This window comes from Protopterus annectens, chromosome 4.part0, assembly GCF_019279795.1.
Source record: "Protopterus annectens isolate FY-2018-M chromosome 4.part0, PAN1.0, whole genome shotgun sequence".
Lineage (NCBI taxonomy): Eukaryota > Metazoa > Chordata > Ceratodontiformes > Protopteridae > Protopterus > Protopterus annectens.
Genome location: NC_056733.1, coordinates 708,142,452 through 708,165,350, shown reverse-complemented (window position 1 = coordinate 708,165,350; position 22,899 = coordinate 708,142,452). Strand labels below are relative to the sequence as shown.

Below are 22,899 nucleotides of genomic sequence, written 5' to 3'. Positions count from 1 at the left end.
TTATTTTGTTACTTTTAATACTGTAACCAAATAATTGTAGCAAACTGGTGAAAATAAAAACTAAAAACCACAAATTCACCAGTAGGACTAGTAGACACAAGTTTATTTTCCAGGTTAAACACTTTCATCAAAGTAAAATTGACTTCCTCAGAACAATATACAAACAGTCATGTGGGTTTAAATATATTACACTGTCACAGGATAGGTGAGAAATCCCACCACTCAAACAAAAGATTTTTTGAATAAATTAATACCTTAAAGGCATACACTATAAACACTAAAACTACAATAAAATACATTTCTGTGAAGAAATTGTATAAAATTAAACCCTTTCCACTCTTTCTTTTAAAGCAGGCAAAATAGATATAAAATCATTTAATCCTGGACACAGATTAGCTGCCAAACGAAGCTGCCACATCAGTTCCCTCTTGTTTAAAGTGTTTTTCCAGTTGCCACCCCTGGCGTTTTTTTCAATGGTATCTAATATCCCAAACTTAAATCCAGAGAAATTAACACATATTTTACTGTGCCTAAATAAGGCATTGGTTCCTTTGGAATTCTTAATATCATATAAGTGTTCATATATCCTGGACCTGAGAGCCCTCTCAGTTTTCCCAACATAAAACCCCGGGCAGGAATTACACTTTGCCAGATATACTGTTTTGCTAGTCTGACAGTTACCTTTTTTGAAAAACAATGTGTCCTGGTTGATATTATCAAGTTGCAAACTAGCAGCCGAAAATATATATCTACACTGTGTACAACAACCACAGGCTTTGATGAATTCATTCATTTTTTTCACTACTATTATTCATGTTACCCTCCAAGGTAAGTTTCAAGTTGCGGCCCACTTTAGTACAAAAAAATAGGCTGTTCACCCAATGCTTGTAAAATATTAGGGTCAACCCTAAAAATGTTCCAATTCTTACAAAGTATATTTCTGATGTCATTGCAATGTGTACTATATTGCACCACACATGCCTGGGAGAAGTTATGAGTAGAACTCTCTGTTGTTTCACAATTTTTGGTTTTAGAAAGACCTTTACCTAGTAGAGGTTCATATTTAGAACCCCACTCTCTCAAAATCTCTTGTAAAATACCCTCTACAAATTCTAGTGGATAATCTCTCTCCAGAAACATGTTCCTCAGGTCACTGAATTCCTTAATGATGTCCTCAAGATGGGAAGTCATTCTAGAAATTCTGATTGCCTGTCCCTTGACAATAATTCTTTTCTGGTATAGTGGGTGGTGACTTTGGAAATGGAGGTAGGAATTACAAAAAGTTTTCTTTCTATATACCTTGGATCTAAAACAACACGCATCTTTGATGATGGTGGTATCAAGATAGTGAATTTCTTTCTCATTACACTCATAGGTAAATTTCAAATAATGTGTAGTGCCATTTAGGTATTCAACAAAACCAGGAATGCTTTCCTTGGTACCTTTCCATAAAATAAAAATATCGTCCAGGTACCTGCTGTAAAACAAGATATCCAAATGAAACCTACTTTCAAAAATAAACTCTTTCTCCCACCTTAATAAAACAAGGTTTGCTTAAATGGGGGCACAAGCTGCCCCCATAGCAACTCCTTTGGTTTGTTGGAAATATTGCCCTTCAAAAAATATATAGTTGTTATCTAAAATCAAGGCCATAATTTCACAAACAAGCTGTACGCGCTCTGGAGATAAACTAGAATGATCAAACAGCATTTTTTCAAAATAATCCAAACCTTCCTCTCTAGGAATACAGGAGAATAAATCCTGTACATCTATTGTCAAAAAAATCAGAGAAGGATTCCATAAATCTTGCTTAATCTGTCCCAAAAAGTCCCAAGAATCTTTCACAAGATGTGGCATGCTCTCAACTACATGCTTAACCATCTGATCCACAAAGACTGCCAAATTGTGTGTTTTAGACCCCCCCTGCTGCCACAATAGGCCTAAATGGGGGTGCAAAACATCTTTGTGGATCTTAGAGATGCCAAATATACTTGGTACCTTGGGAAAAATTATTTAATAGAAAAGATTAAACTTCCTGACTGATCCTTTGTTCTACTAAATATTCTTCCAAAAACCCATCAATACGCCGGTAGGAAATATTAATCTGATTCTTGGATACCAGCAAATAGCTTTCCTCCTGAAACAAAATACCTTGAATAAGACTTTTATAGTCTTCACTGTTGAAAATTACGACCCCCCCCCTCTTTTGTCTGGGGTCATTATGCGGATACTTTTGTCATGTTTTAAAGAAAAAAGTAGTTCTTTCTCTTTAGAACTCAAATTGAAATAGAACTTCTTGTTATTAGCCCAAAGTTGGTACAACTCTTGTTTAACCATTCTCAAAACTAGCTACCAAAGGGTGCAAGGGAGGGTTGAACACACTATTTTTTCTCAAGGCCATATATTTATGCTCAGTATTACCAATATTGTTTTTAGGAAACAGCAAGCAAAAATTAATTTTCCTAGTAAACAGGTGAATATCAAGTAATACTTCTGCTACATCTGGTGTCTTAGCAGGAGCAAATTTAAATCCTTTAGAAAAAAGTGAGAAATATTCTTCAGAAATAACTCTGTCTGTTATTGTTGTTGTTGTTGTTGTGTCTTTCGGCTTTTCCCGGTTAGGGGTTGCCACAGCGGAACTCCGGTCCGCTAATGATTGGCAGTTGATTTTACTTACCGAGTTGGCAGCTCTGACGCACAACCTTCAATGAAGGTATGCCTATTCACGCATGTCTCCACGCAGAAGACACTCTAGCTGAGAATCGAACCGGACAACGTCTTACTGTGAGGCGAAATAACTCTGTCTGTATAGTTGTAAATATTAAATCCTTTAGAGGTACAGATAATATCAGAATGGAAGGAATTCCCATCTAATACCTGCCCCTGCCTCTTCCCTTGTCGTATGAACTCCAGCGGGCAGGGTAATTGTAATTGTAATATTGTTGGACTCCTAGTTGTCTGTTCACTATTCATTCCGAGCGTCTTAGGGTGGGAAAATCCTCTTCTACATGAAAACCTTCATTAAATGGTTGCTCAAAGGGAGTGGTATTCCCAGTAACCTCTGAATAACCATCTGAAAAACCTCCACCTCTTTGAAAATTGAAACTCCCTGGCACATTTTCTTGGCCATAACTATCAATAAAAAGCTTGCCTGTGGGGTATACTGTATTGGATTTATACTGTTGAACATCCCTATTAAGTTTCCTTTTCTTTTTCTGAAATTGTATGTTACACTTTTTTCAACCCTCTCAAGGACTTTGGAATACAATTCCTGATACTGAGGAAATAGTAAATCTTCCAAAATGTCCTTGATAAGTATTTATACATCTTTAAGTAATTTAACCTTCATTTGTTCCTGAAAAACCAACACTTTGTTAAGCAATTCAATACCCCATTTATCAAACAGGTTAGTGAAATCTTGCACCATATCCATGCTGTAATATAACCCAAAGGGAAATTTAAAAACACGTAGTCCCTGAGGAACCACCTTCAATTTAATACATTCATTAAAATAAAACATTTCCATCTGCAAAGTCTTGAGTTTGTGAAGTTTTTTCTCAAACCCAAAACTCATGTCTCTGATGGATGTATAGTTTTTATCTTGTTTCCTTTTCGGCTCACTGTGACTTTCGCCCCAGTTGCCTCCTGAAAAATTAAACTTTTGATTTAAAAAAACATGTAACTTAGAATTAGCCTCTACCAAGGCCTTAGGTGAACTGGAAACAACAACAGAAGGACCAGTTTGTCTATTAGAAGCCGAAACTTCAGCTTCAAAACTCCCCTGTGCACAGAATGACACACAGTACATGTTTTACTGTTCCCAGTCCTGGATAATGAATCCGGTGCACTCACCTGTATGGTCTGTACATCCTTTCCAAAATATACCACTCCATTGGTATTCGAACGCTCCAAACCAGAATTTACTATAGAAACCTGATTTTTATCTGGTGCAGAAGGCAGAAAATGATCCAAAGTAACAGCAGGCTGTTCAGAATGAACAACAGCTTCAATCATGACATCATGGCACCCTCTACCTGAATGTTCGCAAATTCCATCCACATTAACCGTTTGACTACCAGAAACACTTGAAATTCCCTCAGAGCTTCCCTTAGCGTCAGGGCCAAGCTCCATAGACCAACACAAAGTCATTTTTGAAGAAAAAAGTTCGATAAAATGGGCCAACTCACGTCTGAGCTCTGCCACATCTTTTTTAAGTTCTAGAATCTCTACAGACTGCCCAAATCCAACATCCGCAGGCAGGCCTATAGAATTCAGAGTCCATCAGTCCAAAGCTACAAAACTGAACTAAAACCAAATAATTATAGCAAACTGGTGAAAATAAAAATTAAAAACCACAAATTCACCAGTAGGACTAGTCGACACAAGTTTATTTTCCAGGTTAAGCGCTTTCATCAAAGTAAAACTGACTTACTCAGAACAATATACAAACTATGGGAAAACTGAGAGGGCTCTCAGGTCCAGGATATATGAACACTTATATGACATTAAGAATTCCAAAGAAACCAATGCCTTATTTAGGCACAGTAAAATATGTGTTAATTTCTCTGGATTTAATTTTGGGATATTAGATACCATTGAAAAAAACGCCAGGGGTGGCAACTGGAAAAACACTTTAAACAATAGGGAACTGATGTAGCAGCTTCATTTGGCAGCTAATCTGTGTCCAAGATTAAATTATTTTATATCTATTTTGCCTGCTTTAAAAGAAAGAGTGGAAAGGGTTTAATTTTATACAATTTCTTCACAGAAATGTATTTTATTGCATTTTTAGTGTTTATAGTGTATGCCTTTAAGGTATTAATTTATTCACGAGATCTTTTGTTTGAGTGGTGGGATTTCTCACCTATCCTGTGACAGTGTAATATATTTAAATCCACATGACTGTTTGTATATTGTTCTGAGGAAGTCAATTTTACTTTGATGAAAGCGCTTAACCTGGAAAATAAACTTGTGTCTACTAGTCCTACTGGTGAATTTGTGGTTTTTAGTTTTTATTTTCACCAGTTTGCTACAATTATTTGATTTTAGTTCAGTTTTGTAGCTTTGGACTGATGGACTCTCTGAATTCTATAGGCCTGCCTGCGGATGTTGGATTTGGGCAGTTTGTAGAGATTCTAGAACTTAAAAAAAGATGTGGCAGAGCTCAGAAGTGAGTTGGCCCATTTTATTGAGCTTTTTTCTTCAAAAATGACTTTGTGTCAGTCTATGGAGCTTGGCCCTGATGCTAAGGGAAGCTCTGAGGGAATTTCAAGTGTTTCTGGTAGTCAAACGGTTAATGTGGATGGAATTTGCGAGCGTTCAGGTAGAGGGCGCCATGATGTCATCATTGAAGCCGTTGTTCATTCTGAACAGCCTGCTGTTACTTCGGAGTGTTTTCTGCCTTCTGTACCAGATAAAAATCAGGTTTCCACAGTAAATTCTGGTTTGGAGCGTTTGAATACCAATGGAGTGGTATATTTAGGAAAGGATGTAGAGACCATACAGGCGAGTGCACCGGATTCATTATCCAGGGCTGGGAACAGTAAAACAGGTACTGTGTGTCATTCTGTACACAAAGGGAGGTTTGAAGCCGAAGTTTCGGCTTCTAATAGACAAACTGGTCCTTCTGTTGTTGTTTCCAGTTCACCTAAGGCCTTGGGAGAGGCTAATTCTAAGTTACATGTTTTTTTAAATCAAAAGTTTAATTTTTTAGGAGACAACTGGGGCGAAAGTCACAGTGAGCCGAAAAGGAAACAAGATAAGAACTATACATCCATCAGGGACATGATTTTTGGGTTTGAGAAAAAACTTTACAAACTCAAAACTTTGCAGATAGAAATGTTTTATTTTAATGAATGTATTAAATTGAAGGTTGTTCCTCAGGGACTACGTGTTTTTAAATTTCCCTTTGGGTTATATTACAACATGGATATGGTGCAAGATTTTACTAACCTGTTTGATAAATGGGGTATTGAATTGCTTAACAAAGTGTTGTTTTTTCAGGAACAAATGAAGGTGGAAATACTTAACAAGGACATTTTGGAAGATTTGCTATTTTCTCAGTATGAGGAATTGTATTCCAAAGTCCTTGAGAGGGTTGAAAAAAAGTATAACATACAATTTCAGAAAAAGAAAAGGAAACTTAATAGGGATGTTCAACAATATAAATCCAATACAGTACACCACACAGACAGGCTTTTTATTGATATTTATGGTCAAGAAAATGTGCCAGGGAGTTTCAATTTTCAAAGAGGTGGAGGTTTTTCAAATGGTTATTCAGAGGTTACTGGAATACCACTCCCTTTGAGCAACCATTTAATGAAGGTTTTCATGTAGAACAGGATTTTCCCACCCTAAGATGCTCGGAAAGAATAGCGAACAGACAACTAGGAGTCCAACAATATTAGTTATGATTACCCTGCCCGCAGGGGTTCATACCACAAGGGAAGAGGCAGGAGCAGGTATTAGATGGGAATTCCTTCCATTCTGATATTGTCTGTACCTCTAAAGGATTTAATGTTTACAACTATACAGACAGAGTTATTTCTGAAGAATATTTCTCACTTTTTTCTAAAGGGTTTAAATTTGTTCCTGCTAAGACACGAGATATAGCAAAAGTATTACTTGATATTCACCTGTTTACTAGGAAAATTAATTTTCGACTGCTGTTTCCTAAAAACAATATTGGTAATACTGAGCATAAATATATGTCCTTGAGAAAAAATAGTGTGTTCAACCCTCCCTTGCACCCTTTGGTAGCTAGTTTTGAGAATGTGGTTAAACAAGAGTTGTACCAACTTTGGGCTAATAACAAGAAGTTCCATTTCAATTTGAGTTCTAAAGAGAAAGAACTACTTTTTTCTTTAAAACATGACAGAAGTATCTGCATAATGACCCCAGACAAGGGAGGGGGGTCGTAATTTTCAACAGTGAAGACTATAAAAATCTTATTCAAGGTATTTTGTTTCAGGAGGAAAGCTATTTGCAGGTATCCAAGAATCAGATTAATATTTCCTACTGGCGTATTGATGGGTTTTTGGAAGAATATTTACTAGAACAAAGGATCAGTCAGGAAGTTTACTCTTTTCTATTAAATAATTTTCCCAAGGTACCAAGTATATTTGGCATCCCTAAGATCCACATAGATGTTTTGTCACCCCCATTTAGGCCTATTGTGGCAGCAGGGGGGTCTAAAACACACAATTTGGCAGTCTTTGTGGATCAGATGGTTAAGCATGTAGTTGAGAGTATGCCACATCTTGTGAAAGATTCTTGGGACTTTCTGGAACAGATTAAGCAAGATTTATGGAATCTTGATCTGATTTTTTTGACAATAGATGTATAAGATTTATTCTCCGTATTCCTAGAGAGGAAGGTTTGGATTATTTTGAAAAAATGCTGTTTGATCATTCTAGTTTATCTCCAGAGCGTGTACAGCTTGTTTGTGAAATTATGGCCTTGCTTTTAGATAACAACTATATTTTTTTGAAGGGCAATATTTCCAACAAACCAAAGGGGTTGCTATGGGGGCAGCATGTGCCCCTGTTTATGCAAACCTTGTTTTATTAGGGTGGGAGAAAGAGTTTATTTTTGAAAGTAGGTTTCATTTGGATATCTTGTTTTACAGCAGGTACCTGGACGATATTTTTATTTTATGGAAGGGTACCAAGGAAAGCATTGCTGGTTTTGTTGAATATCTAAATGGCACTACCCATTATTTGAAATTTACCTATGAGTGTAATGAGAAAGAAATTCACTATCTTGATACCACCATCACTAAAGATGTGTGTTGTTTTATAGAAAGAAAATGTTTTGTAATTCCTACCTCCATTTCCCAAGTCACCACCCACTATACCAGAAAAAAGTATTGTCAAGGGACAGGCAATCAGAATTTCTAGAATGACTTCCCATCTTGAGAATGTCATTAAGGAATTCAGTGACCTGAGGAACATGTTTCTGGAGAGAGATTATCCACTAGAATTTGTAGAGGGTATTTTACAAGAGATTTTGAGAGAGTGGGGTTCTAAATATGAACCTCTACTAGGCAGAGGTCTTTCTAAAACCAAAAATTGTGAAACAACAGAGAGTTCTACTCATAACTTCTCCCAGGCATGTGTGGTGCAATATAGTACACATTGCAATGACATCAGAAATATACTTTGTAAGAATTGGAACATTTTTAGGGTTGACCCTAATATTTTACAAGCATTGGGTGAACAGCCTATTTTTTGTACTAAAGTGGGCCGCAACTTGAAAGTTACCTTGGAGGGTAACATGAATAATAGTAGTGAAAAAATGAATGAATTCACCAAAGCCTGTGGTTGTACACAGTGTAGATATATATTTTCGACTGCTAGTTTGCAACTTGATAATATCAACCAGGACACAGTGTTTTTCAAAAAAAGGTAACTGTCAGACTAGCAAAATAGTTTATCTGGCAAAGTGTAATTTCTTCCCGGGGTTTTATGTTGGGAAAACTGAGAGGGCTCTCAGGTCCAGGATATATGAACACTTATATGACATTAAGAATTCCAAAGAAACCAATGCCTTATTTAGGCACAGTAAAATATGTGTTAATTTAAGTTTGGGATATTAGATACCATTGAAAAAAACGCCAGGGGTGGCAACTGGAAAAACACTTTAAACAAGAGGGAACTGATGTGGCAGCTTTGTTTGGCAGCTAATCTGTGTCCAGGATTAAATGATTTTATATCTATTTTGCCTGCGTTAAAAGAAAGAGCGGAAAGGGTTTAATTTTATACAATTTCTTCACAGAAATGTATTTTATTGTATTTTTAGTGTTTATAGTGTATGCCTTTAAGGTATTAATTTATTCAAGAGATCTTTTGTTTGAGTGGTGGGATTTCTCACCTATCCTGTGACAGTGTAATATATTTAAATCCACATGACTGTTTGTATATTGTTCTGTGGAAGTCAATTTTACTTTGATGAAAGCACTTAACCTGGAAAATAAACTTGTGTCTACTAGTCCTACTGGGGAATTTGTGGTTTTTGACTTTTAATACTGTAGACAATTTCTGTCCCTCATAGATGAAGCATGCAGCTTACCAAACTATTCTTTTGCTGCATGCTTTAATTCAGTCTCATAGGCATCAACAAAATCTTGTGATCCTTGATTTCTTGTGAAAAACAATTTGCAAATATATGGCAAGCTGTTTTGCAGCTGATATTACTTCTTAAACTTGTCTTTAATTACATCCAAATCAATCTGTTGTTCTATGGCAAAATCAAGTGTATAGAATCCCTTAATTCCTTTGTTTACGGTTAGGTAAAGAAAAGTTGCAATTTTGTCTCTTTGCTTCTTCCAGCTGTACTGGAAGGAACCACTGCAAAGACCAGATTTCTTCACCCATTATTTGCAGTTTTTGGCCAAACTGCTGTAACATTCCAGTGCTCTGGTTGACTTAGTGGTAACATGGATACAATGATGACTGATTCTGATGTATATCAAAGAAGGTTGTGGTTAAGCTTTAGAATAGCAAAAACTCAAGAATGTTGATTGAGTTTGAAAGGATTTTATTTGTTGTCACAAGTTTTACATCTGTCTTCTTATGCTGAATTATGGCTTATTTCATTTTCTTTTTCAAAACTACTGCTCATTAGTTAGATATGCCCGTTTGGCACCATTTTCATTCACTGAGTTTCTAGATTGTCAGATTTGCAGTTAATGAAAGTTATTTTCTCATTTTCATGATCATTTGCTTTCAAGATATGTTCAGTTGAGCAACTAAATTCTCCCAGAAGTGTAGCGGTAATTTTTTTTTCATTCCTGCTGTCAGATTGTCAAAAAGTAAAAGAAAAGCCCTTCAGATACTTGCTTGGTACATTTGGCCAAAATGTATTTATTTATTTTTTTTATTTATTTATCCTTTTGTTGACTAGGTTAGTCCCACTAGGCTAGTAGCCTCTTTTCAAGTGAGATTTGAGGTGGTATTTATACTGCAGGAGGATATTTGACCAGGGTACTGGGGATCCTCCCCTACTCATTTTGATTGGTGCCATGAGGTCTATTACATCCACCTAAGCTACCACCAACTCAATCAGATAGGGCATCAGTTTAACACATCATCCAAAGGACGCACACTCAGGAGTGCAGCACCTCCCCCACCCTTATGCTGGACTGCAGAGTCAGCAGTCGGTCTATGCGGTATGCGAATAAAACACAAAGCCTTCTAAACCAAAGGGGACTGCACTACCTGCTGTACCACTGACAGTACAAATCTTTGTGAAAGTTTTTTTTTCAGTAAATGCTGTACCTCATTCTGACACCATGTGAAGTTATGTTCATTTTTCATAACAAAGCATTTCAGATTTGATTGCAAGATACAGGCACCAGAGACAGAGACAGTTTGAATGTGCCTGCGCTGTTTACTAACATGGTAGCAATTGAAAGGAAAGTCAGAACCACATGACATCCCACATGTACAGTAGCTTTATAGGTATGTCTAAAGATAAACTGCACACTACATAACAGAGTGCAGTGTTGGCCTAGAGAGCTAGGAAGGATAAACAGAGCAGGATGTCTTCATAACCAAACCATATTTTTGTGATTTTTATATTAGGGGTACTCCCTATAAAAAGATGTAAGAAAGGCCTAAAGAGTCTCCTTTTGTGGGAAAGGTTCCTCTTTTGTAATAATTTATAAACGGAGTGGTAGTGTAAGCTGCTGTACATTATGCAAGGTCATGGAACCTAGTAGACTGAGTGAAAGTTTTTTTCTGTATTAGTTCCTGGAAATCCAACTGTGCTGGTGTCATGTGGGTCTAAATACCAGTACCAGGTGTAAGCTAGATTGGAGCATTCTGTTCTAGACAAATGGTTTGTGCAAAACCAGATGAATTTACAGGCACAGAGACAGAATTAGATCTACTAATTTATTTCTGTGAGTATATTTGTTGTCTGTCTAGATACGTATATAAATTGTGACAGCCCCCTAGCTCTCATACTAAGGATTAGCTGTTTGATAGATAGGCACATGTGCATAAGTAAATTACTTTGGTGATAGATTTGCATAGTTTAAATGTTCATAGGTTCATAGGTTCATACTAGGCTATCTGCCCTAGTGCATTTATAAGCCTAGCCAGAGTGTGTTTGGCTTTCGCCACCCATTTTAAATAAATTTTGCTATGCCCTTTTTCGAGGTTAGTATACTGTGCCTCTGTCTAACAGTGACACAGAAGTGATACCCGGGTAAACCTACGATCTCCCATCCACTCATCAAGATTCCTCTTGAAGAGAGTCAATGAGGGACTCTGCCTAACCTGGACTGGGATTTTATTCCAGAGTGAAGGGAGCCTCTGGGTTATGAATCTGTCCCTCCAGCATGTCCTATTTATTTCAATGCTGAGGTTCAAGTCTCTCGAGCACGTAGCTCGATGGGATTTGGATTTTCTGAGGTGCAGCATGTCCATTAACTCCGGGTTGGACATGACTTTATACGTCAGGCACAGATCGCCTCTGAGCAGGGGGTATGCCACTGAGTAGAGCTGGAGTTTCTTTAACCGGGCAGCATATGGCATCTGTTTGAGCCCTTTGATCCTCTTGATGGGGTCTTTCCAGTTGCTGCAGGTGTCTGGTAAGGTACATCCCAAAAGGGGCATTGTACTCAATTATGGGCCTGATGAGGGATGAGTAAAGAGGCATGATGACCTCCCCTGATCTAGATGTGAATCCCTTCATGATTAGGTGGGCTATGTAAAATGTTTTTCTAACCACTTTGGCCACGTGGTTGTCAAATGAGAGATTGTTATCAACTTGGGTCCCCAGGTTCCTAATTACTTCTTCTGTACTTAATGGATTACCACCTATGTGGTAATTTGTGGGCACTTTGTTTTTGCCAAAGGGAATGACTATACACTTTTTGGCGTTTAGCTTGAGGCCATGGCTCTGGCACCAGTTGTCTGTTTCTATGAGGCCCTTTTGGAGGATGCTTGTGTCAGCTGGATAGTCGATTATGGTGCCCAGTTTGCAGTCATCTGCGAACTTGGTCAGCCACAGTCCTTCCGTGTTGGCCTGTACCTCCGAGAAATATATACCGAACAAGAGAGGTCCCAGGACTGAGCCTTGTGGGACGCCACTTGTAACTGGTTTGGAGTCTGACATGGCTCCAGCAATTCTAACCATGTGGGTTCTGTCCTTGAGCCAGTTTGCAACCCATCTAGTGACATAGGGGTTTATATTTAAGTTGGTGAGCTTATCTGTAATGCCCGAGTGGGGTATTGTATCGAATTATTTTGCGAGGTCCAGGTAGGCTGTGTGGACCACCTTCCCCTCGTCAATGGCCTTGGTGACTGTTTCAAAGAAATCGACAAGGTTTAAGAGGCAGGATCTGCCCTTAACAAAGCCGAACTGGGTAGGATCCAGTGTCTGTAGGTCCCCAATATCTTTATTTATGAGGTCCATGATGATCCTTTCCATAACTTTGCAGACCAAGCTAGTCAGGCTTATGGGCGACAGTTTCCAGGATACGTTGAGGCACCACCTTTGTGGAGAGGGACCACTGTTGCTGTACACCACTCTTTGGGTACATATCCTGTAGTAAGGCTGAGATTGAACAGTAGTTTTATGTTTGGGTTTAGCTCTTCTTGGAGTTCATGTAGGACGCAGCCCAGGACACCGTCTGGTCCCATTGATGCTGTGTTTTATGCTTTGGAGAGGGCGGCTCTTACCTGAGCATCTGAGATGTCAGGGGGGCAGCACTCTGCTGGGATAGATATTTGCCCTTTTGGTGGGGAGGGGGTTTGCACTGAACCTGTCAGCTAGGATGTTGGCAATGTCTGTGGGTTTGGTGTATTTTTTGTCATTTTGGACTAATTCTGAGCATATCTGGGAATTCCCACCCAGGTTCCTAACATAACTAAAGAAAGCCTTGTGATTATCCTTAGTGTCCTGTGCAATTTTTCTCTCGAAGCTGGCCTTAGACGATTTTATGAGTGCCCGTAGTTTTTTGCTAATACTGATCAGAGATGCCTTCCCTTTTTGGGATTTTGCTCTATTGTCTTGTAGCTTCCTCCTTCTATTGTATAGTTTGTTTATGGCTGGGGTCCACCATTCAGGATGTCTGCCTTTGGAGGATTGGGTCTTGGTTTTATTTGGGATTGCATGATCCATGCTTTCCTGAAGGTGTTCATAGAATGCGTTTATAAAGGATTCTGCGGTCTGGACCGTATTTTCCACAGGCACGGGGACTTTGAAGGATTCCACCTCGGTTTTGAGGAGTGTGAAATTTGCTTTAGAGAAGTTTTTCACTGTGGTTTTCTGGGCAGGGGCTGGGGTCGGGATGTGAATATCCAGTGAGATTAGTTTATGGTCTGATCTTACCAGTGATGGATACACTTCTGGTCTGGAGCATAGAGTCCCCATGTTGGTGATGATCAAGTCCAGTATGTTTTCCCCTCTTGTGGGAGTGGTAACAGGTTGTTCCATAGCATTTGAGTTTATAAATTCTAGGAACCTTTGGGCTAGGGTGTTAGAGCTAGAGTAATGCTACCAGTCTATGTTTGGGTAGTTGAAGTCGCCCAATATAATGGTGTTTGGAGAGACCTTCATATTTTCCAGTGTTCTCAGGAAGGCCGAGTGGGGTTCCTCGGTTTGGGAGGGTGGTCTGTAGCAGGCTATAAACTTGAAGGCAGTTTTACCCACTGTTAGTTGCACATGGATAGTCTCTGATGCTTCGTGCTGTGCCACCAACCTGGAGGTGTGGGTATCTTTGGCGAATATTGGTACTCCCCCTCCTTTTGTGGTTCAGTCCAAGTTTGGGGCTGAAAAGCATGGTATGAGGTATAACCTGGTAGTGCTGGGGTGCTCTCGGGAGCCTTGAACCAGGTTTCTGTTACTGCACAGATATCGATGTTCTCCATGCTAAGGAGAGTTTTGAGTGCATGCATCTTGAGGTTTAGACTTCTGGCGTTGAGTAGCATTACTCTTAGTTTCTTATTCCTTGTGATACCTATGGAGGTAGGTTTGTCTTTTGAGCCTTGCCTAAAAAGGCACTATGGGGGTAGCAAGAGCCTTTGCCAATATCCGAAAGCCCAGGGGTGACAGGTGCAAGCCGTCCCTAGCGAAGCATTGTGGCTTGTCGAGCATGTCATCCCAGGCTGACAGGCATTGGATCCCCTTTGAATGACACCAATACTTAAGCCAGTTGTTGAAATTGATCATCTTGTCTTCATATTGTGGCATCATTCTTGGTGAGGGTAAGATGCTACTCAAGGTCAGGGTCATACCGGACTGGGCTACATGCTCAGAGAGCTCCTCTATGTCTCTTTTCATGTAGTCCAGGGAGATATGTCTCAGGCCATTCACACCAGCATGGACAATGACTGAGTCATATTTGTACTTGCCTTTGAGTGACCTGAGTGCTTGTGTTATGTGGTGGATCCTAGCGCCCGACAGGCAGCTCACCATGACCTTCTCCTTGTTCAGCCTGGTGAGCGGGACGTCAGTGTGCCTGATGATAGAGTCACCTATTACAAGTGTATCAGGTGTGTTGTTTAGCCTTAAGGGCTGTGATTGTTCGGCACACTGGCTTTGTGAGCTATGTGTTGCACGTGTTTTGTTTTGGGGTAGCGGTTGCTTGGGTGTCTGCTTTGGATGTCTCTGCTGCTTAGGCAGATTTTTATTTAGAACCTTCGAGCATGTTTTTGTGTGTTTATGTGCTTGGTTTGCTGTCGTGGTAGGTCTATGTGAGACTGGAATTGTAGTGAGTATGGTTTCCTTCTCCTCCTGACTGGTTACGCCAGTACTGAGTTGAGAGAGCTTAGCCTCCAGTTTGGCTATATGGTTGCATCTCTCACATGTGTTGGAATTTGTTGGGAGGAGGAGAGGGTTGTCTGTGTACATGAGGCAGTTGTAACATTGCCTCAAGATTCCCAGATTCACCAGCTGGACCGGAGAGGAGATTGACAACTGACCTTTGGACATGCTGGAATAGTATAGGGAATTCCTTTATAATTGAAAAAAAGGTCAATGGGGCACAAGGTACTCAAGGGGAGTTTATGAGGGTGTAGTGCTTTTAATTTTTTAGTGCTGACTTAGTGAGCAAGTGCCAGGTAACTTAAATGCAATGTGTTACAGGTAACTTAAGTGCAAAAACAACAAACAGTAACTTTCTTTCAAGTGAAACAAGGAAATAAGTACAGTAAGCAATGCAGATATCACTAGGGATCCACAGAAGTGCTGAAAAGCTGCGTTTTAGGTAGAATTAGAGTTTCAGGGAAATAACAAGCAAACAAACAACAAGCATACAAACAAAGCTAGATTCAACAGGCCTGGATCTAGTCTATGCTACAGCAAACAAGGTGTACCAATTTCAATAAGAAACAGTTCAAATATGCAGGCACTATAAGCCTTTAACCAGAAATTCCCAGCTCAGAAGGGCGGAGTCCAGCCTCTCCTCCCACAAGAGTGCAGACCACGAACCTTCTTAATGTAAAATAACTGGCCTGAAGCCCAAGTGCTTAAACCAGAACTAATACACTTTTAGAATAACAGACAATGAGCCCTCAATCAGCAGTTCCCAACTTAGAAGGATGTAAGCTACCTGTCCTGCCACCACAGTGCAGGCCACAAACCTTCCTAATGTAAAACAACTGGTCTGAAGCCCAAGTGCTTAATCCAAAAGACTTAGAATGATAGCTACACTCTAATCAAGTTACTACCAAGCAGTAATAAATGCAATTGAATACTTTAAAGAATGCCTGGATTAGTGCTCAAGTTATACAAACAAAGCTAGATTCAGCAGGCCTGGATCTAGTCTATGCTACAGCAAACAAGGTGTACCAATTTCAGTAAGAAGCAGTTCAAATATGCAGGCACTATAAGCCTTTAACCAGAAATTCCCAGCTCAGAAGGGCAGAGTCCAGCCTTTCCTCCCACAAGAGTGCAGACCACGAACCCTCTTAATGTAAAATAACTAGCCTGAAGCCCAAGTGCTTAAACTAGAATTAATACACTTTTAGAATAACAGACAATGAGCCCTCAATCAGCAATTCCCAACTTAGAAGGATGTAAGCTACCTGTCCTGCCACCACAGTGCCGGCCACAAACCTTCCTAATCTAAAACAACTGGTCTGAAGCCCAAGTGCTTAATCCAAAAGACTTAGAATGATAGCTACACTCTAATCAAGTTACTACCAAGCAGTAATAAATACAATTGAATACTTTAAAGAATGCCTGGATTAGTACTCAAGTTATACAAACAAAGCTAGATTCAGCAGGCCTGGATCTAGTCTATGCTACAGCAAACAAGGTGTACCAGTTTCAGTAAGAAGCAGTTCAAATATGCAGGCACTATAAGCCTTTAACCAGAAATTCCCAGCTCAGAAGGGCAGAGTCCAGCCTCTCCTCCCACAAGAGTGCAGACCACGAACCCTCTTAATGTAAAATAACTGGCCTAAAGCCCAAGTGCTTAAACTAGAATTAATACACTTTTAGAATAACAGACACTGAGCCCTCAATCAGCAGTTCCCAACTTAGAAGGATGTAAGCTACCTGTTCTGCCACTACAGTGCAGACCACAAACCTTCTTAATGTAAAACAACTGGTCTGAAGCCCAAGTGCTTAAACTAAAAGGCTTAGAATGAGTTACACCGAGCAGTAATAAATACAATTGAGTACTTTTAAGATGACACAAAAGCAAAATAAAGTAGGAAGAAACACAAATACAGTAAAAGCAGAATAAAATTTTTCTTTTTGATAAAAAATGTGTTCTTTTTGATAAACCTTACTAAGCTAAACTGTCTGTTCCTCCAGAAACCTCATGTATTTCATTTGCAGAACATTCTTTTAAGAAGCAGGCTGTCCTATTATTCCTCACTGAAGAATATTGCTTTTTAATTTTATTGCTGTTGTTTAACTAGAAATTTTATTTTGTTCTAGGCTCTAGGTACTGGGTCTACGATGGAGAGAAGAGAGTGTCTGGACCCGCAATGGTCACCCACCTAGGACTTCCAAATAATGACATCCGTGCAGCTGTTATGCTAGGCCCAGAGAAAGCTAAGAAGATTTATTTTTTCAAGGATGGGGGCTACTGGCGTTTCAGTACTCATACAAACCATATAGAAAATGTCCATCCCCGCAGCATGGCAGACTGGAGAGGAATTCCCCCGAATATTGATGCAGTTTTTGAAAATAAACAAGGTAACTAACTGTTTTAAAAACTAACAAAAATAACAATGAAGGATCAAACTACAAGCCCATTACAGGGGCCAACCATCCTACCCATTTAATAAACAAATAAACAAGCAAACAACTATAGCTGTCTGGAGCAACATGCTAATGGGTGAAGACAACTGATTCTTGGTGTATTACATCAGCCTTCTAAAAGTGTTACCTGATTAAAGAGTAATTTAAAGTATTGGAAACAGCTACTGGTGGGGATTCCTTAGAGGTGCAGACATAGACAAGGCAGACGAGGTGACGTGCTCGACTGCCTAGTAATATGACTGAGGAGCTTAGAGACTGAACGTTTGGAATCAGAGAAACAGCTGTATGAGGTAGGAAGCTGAGTGTTACATCATCAGATTAAGTGATGACACTGAGAGGGATGCTTCAACAGGTAGCATAAGACAGCTTTGTCAAATGCAGTATATGTTTCATAGGTGTGTCTTGGATGTCCTGCACCATGGGGTTTTGAGGCATTTGAGGCATTTGGACTTCATTGAGGTAGGGGTCTCCCTGAAAAAAAAACATGTTTATATGTGCATAATGGCCTGCATTTGTTCATGATTGAATCTTAGGTGATCAGTTTAATAGTCTTTGTGGCAACCTTTTAAATTAAGGAAGTAGGAAGTCACTGAAAATTATCAAAGAGAAAGCAGTGCCCTTCCCCTAAAGTACATGAGTAGTTAGGGAGACAAACCTGCAGACAGATAAACTGATAATTAGAAGTATGGAGTATAAATGGGGGTGAGTAAAATGGGTAATCTGTAAAAGGATGGACAGTAAGGATCTCCCCTCAAAAGCCTGTAGGAGACAGAATAGGAACAGGGCCTTCATATGGTATGCAGAGGACATTTTATTTATGTCCTGTATTCTTTTAGTGAAGAACCACTGTGGATGTTCCAATTGTTGGATATGCATGACACCTGATGTCCATGTAAGGCGCTGCCAGAACTAGTATTTTTTGTATGATGGGTGCTTTGATATTATGGCATTAACACATCCAGCACCATGAGAACTACAGCTGTAGGTCAACATGTGAAATAAAACAGTCCATAGAAGTAACAGGATGTTATTGTTCCACTGTATTTGGCATACATCAGACCTGTTATTGAGTACAATTCCCCTTTTGATATGTACCTAACCAGGCATATCCAGCAATTGGAACGCCCACACTGGTTCCTCACTAAAAGAATATAGGGCATAAATAAAATGTCCTCTGCAAACCGTCTCAAGGCCCTATCCCTGTATTCTGTCTCCTAAAGGCTTTTGAGGGAGATCTATGCCTGACATGCAGGGCATTGTCAGACCCCACTCTGATGGACTTCCTGCATATCCATAAAACAAACAGCAACAGAATTACCCATTCTAAAGACTTAACCCTTGCCTGTGATATAAATAGGACCTGCTGGAGAGACAGCTATGTATCCCAGAGACTACCCTGTCTATGGAACAGGCTCCCCATCCATGTGAAGCAGAGTTCCCCTCTAACCCAATTCAAGTGCAACTTGGACAATTGGATGGGGAACCAGAAATGTATCCCTGGTTTGGCATCGATGTCTCTAATGGACACAGGCAATCTGTAAATGTTTCATCTCCCAGTCCCCTGCTTACACTTATTAAGGGTATCAGAACTTGTCAGAGATGTGGGATGGACGGCTAGGCTTAAAAAGGCCCTTGTGATTATTAGCCTAGTAAACACCTATGAACCTATGAAATGGAACATTAATTGAGGTTATTCCACCTGGGAGTTTCACACCTCGAAGTTAGTAACCATTTGGTAGCCACTGATTACAGTAAGGTTGACAACACACATTTAGACAAAGAACTGTCTAAAGCCAAAAGCTCAGAACATTAGAAAAGCTCATCTCCAACTAAATGAGAATGTGGTTTCACTCAAACTCTTTTATTTACTAGAAACTGACGCATTTTGTATATGTTACATAGCTTACTGTTAGTAGGTCGGCTTCAATCTTCCAATTTAAAATCATTTCAGGCATGCAGTGCCTACTTTTGCTATATTTACTATGCATGCTGTTTTAATAATCATACTGTTTTTGCAATACTCACAGCTTTGTACTGTGTAAATTGTGTAATTTACAATACGTTCCATGAATGTATGTTAACTGTTCACTGCTTCTAGTTGTTGACTTTGTTTTTTATTCTGGCCCAGGTTGTAGCTGAAAAGGGTCATTAGAGCAGCCCACCCAAATGCTTAACAAATTAAAAACAAATAAACAAATAGCACAGAAGATGTGATGAGAAAACAGCAGAGAAATGTTAGAAATGCTGTTATAGGGACAACAAGCTTTTGTTGGAAACAAGCAGTTAAATCAAAAAAAGTGAAAGTGGTTCATTAAAGATGTAGCTGCAAAGTATTTATCATGTAGAAAGTACATGATAAATACTATCATACAAAGTGTGGCAGTCGTGGTACTCAAACACATTATTCAGGTTTGAGTGAGGTAAGTGTGGCAGCCGTGGTACCCAAACACATTATTCAGGTTTGAGTGAGGTAAGTGTGGCAACCATGGTACCCAAATATCTTATTTAGGTTTGAGTGAGATAAGTGTGGCAGTCGTGGTACTCAAACACATTATTCAGGTTTGAGTAAGGTAGGTGTGGCAGCCATGGTACCCAAGCACATTATTCAGGTTTGAGTGAGGTAAGTGTGACAGCCATGGTACCCAAACACATTATTCAGGTTTGAGTGGGGTAAGTGTGGCAACCGTGGTACCCAAACATATTATTCAGGTTTGAGTGAGACAAGTGTGTCAGCCATGCTGCGAGAGTGGGAGGAGGTAGGATGTACATTAGGCCATCATTGGGAAGGGAGTTTTATGGGAATTTTAGGGTTAGGAAGCGAGAAGGGAGTCTTAGGCATAAGGAGTGATAAGTGGATTTTAGGTTTAGGGACCAAGGAGGGAGCTGCAAATTTAGGGATTGAGAAGGGATTAAGAACCAGGAAGAGGGTTTAGGCTTTGGGAAGAGAAGAGGAGTTTTAGGGTTAGGGAGTGGTAAGGGAGCTTTAAGGTTAGATTTAGGGCTCTAGTAGGGCTGTACAGTTTTATAGGATAGGATGTTGCATACATTAAGCAGTTACGGGAGATCAAGTTAGTGGGAGTTTGAGTACTCACCTTTTCGAGCAAGGAACAGTGAGCAAGTGTGTTGTAAGCATATGGCAGATGAGCATCTGTAGTAGGTCCATTTTTAAAATATGTGCTGCAAATATTGGTCATATAAAATGAAACTGGGACTTGTCTGCATTATTGGAACCACATGTTAGCTTACTATCTTATACAAAGTAAAGCACTGGACACACACACACACACACACACACACACACACACACACACACACACACACACACACATAATAAATCAGCACTGAAATGCCTGTATTAAAACAATCTTGAAAAATGTAATATATCTAAAAACTGATACTGTCAGCTCCTTAGACAGACAAAAACACTTTATTACACAACAAAGCGCTTTTGTTCCACATTAAACAGGACTTCATTAGAGTTACAGAAGCCAGCTCCAAGTTTTATTAAAACACTAAACTTCCAATCAAAACCCATCTAATAAAATCCTTAATTAGTTAATAAGTTGATGAGTTAATACATAAATCATACATATAAATGTGAATACAAAAATTAAACCAAAGGAGATCACATTTTAAAACATATAAACTAACCTTCAACTAAAATATAATTAAAAACTATGCAAAGAACTGTGTAAAATATTATATAAATATATAAACTTATAACTTTGTAACTATATTAATATACCTATAATAGTATATAACACATCATAACACAATTTAATTCAATTCAATTCCAAAACGGCATAATTCACAATTATGTAAAAATATATATGTATATATATCAGGTGTAAAATATAAAATATAACTTCACAATCTGTTTGCTGTAATGTTCAGAACACTTATACTGGATACAAAATTGTTGAGTCCAGGGGGTTGACAAGCATTCAATCTCAGTTGCCAATCGGTTCTCTCAGTTCCATCTCATTGTCACAATCACCCCACCTGGAGGATTTCATGATATGATCAACAATAAAATATTTAAATTTCTTAAAAGTCATGCAAGTAATAGAATGTCTATACATGGTATTATTAGAATGACAGTTTTTAATATCGTAAATATGTTCCCTCATACGGTCTCTGAATCTCTGATTTGTTTTCCCTACGTAAAATGCCATACAGCCACTACATGTGGTGACATAAACCACACGGTGGTGTTGCAATCACATTTAGCAGGACAAGTTAAACTTTGAGAAAAATCCACCACTAATAGATATGGACCCTCATGAATGAACCTACAAAATGTACACCTTCCACACTTATCCGTGCAATGAACATAGTTAATAAAAAAGTGGCCAAACTTGACTCTCAAATTCTTTACATTAGAACATTTGCTATAAACAACCATAGGTTGCCCCCAATAGATTCCTTCATATCTCTTGGGAATACCAAATTCTAAAGTTGTTTGAAAGCTTCCACTTAATTAGAAATTTCCTGGTTGAAGGGAACTACAAATGGTAACTTCATATTTTTAGTCTGAACCATTTCAGAAATAGAAAACTCCTTTCCAGAAAGGGGGCTATAAATGTGTTCCAATAAAAGGGGGGGGCACACCTAGTTGTCCTGTCTTTAAAAATTTCTTCTTTAACAGACTTTAATGAGTCCTCAGGATAACCCCTATCTCTAAACATGCACACCAGATAATGGATTTCTCTTTCAAAATTCTTATCCATACTTATCAGTCTCGACAAACAGACCACCTGTCCTTTAACAATCCCCTCTTTTGATGAAGGGGGTGGCAACTGTCAAAATGTAGATATGAATTCAAGAACATCTTTTTTCTATAAATTGTGGATGTTAACCTGTTCAAAATCCTATCTTTATATCCAAATAGCTAATTTTGTCATAATCAAACTGAAATGTAAATTAAAAAAAAAATTAGAAGTTGTCTCCAAATATTTAATAAAGGAAGTTAATTCTTCAATAGTGCTCTTCCAAAGTATTAAATTATTGTCCAAAAATCTAATATATATGTGGATCAAAGTGTGAAACTCAGAATTAAATATATAACATTTTCCCATTCAGCAAGCACTCCATTGGCAAAAATGAGAGTGCAAATTGCTCCCATAGCAGCACCTGAGGTTTAGTGAAAGTATTCACCCTCAAAGTAAATACAATTATTTGTAAGTACTGTTTCCAATGCAGTATCAATTACTAAAATCTCCACTGCAGAAATAGAATCCTATTGGATTAAAAACCCATTAAATAAATACCATCTCTCTAGATGGGGATAACAGTGTATAAATTGATTACATCCATAGCTGGCCTTAGGCATAGGCCAACTAGGCGGCTGCCTAGGGCGCCGGTCTAGCAGGGGAGCTTTTCCAGTATTTATCTAGTGTAGGTAGACCAGGATGGGAGCAGTGGGTAATGTGGTTGGGGGGGGGCATCGTGGAACCCTTTTGCCTAGGGTACCAGTTGACCTAGGGCCGCTCCTGATTACATCTATAGTGATAAAAAAGATTAATTGTACTTAATCGACTTCATATTTTCCAACAGGTGCCAGGAGTATCGTAATATGTATAAGGAATTCTTTATATATACATTTTTACATAGTCTATCAATATATTTTCCTAATGGTTCTATTTTCGACCCCCTTGCTGTCTACTATTGGTC

At 38.9% G+C, this 22,899-nt stretch overlaps 1 protein-coding gene across 1 annotated transcript in view; it reads left to right on the top strand.

The window, feature by feature from the left end:
* The window catches only part of MMP11 (matrix metallopeptidase 11), a 400,408-nt gene that overhangs the window by 353,348 nt on the left and 24,161 nt on the right, over positions 1–22,899 (top strand). Inside the window, exon 7 of the mRNA XM_044068686.1 lies at positions 16,900–17,160. Coding sequence (XP_043924621.1) covers positions 16,900–17,160 — 261 coding nt within the window. The remainder of the gene's footprint in view (positions 1–16,899; positions 17,161–22,899) is intronic.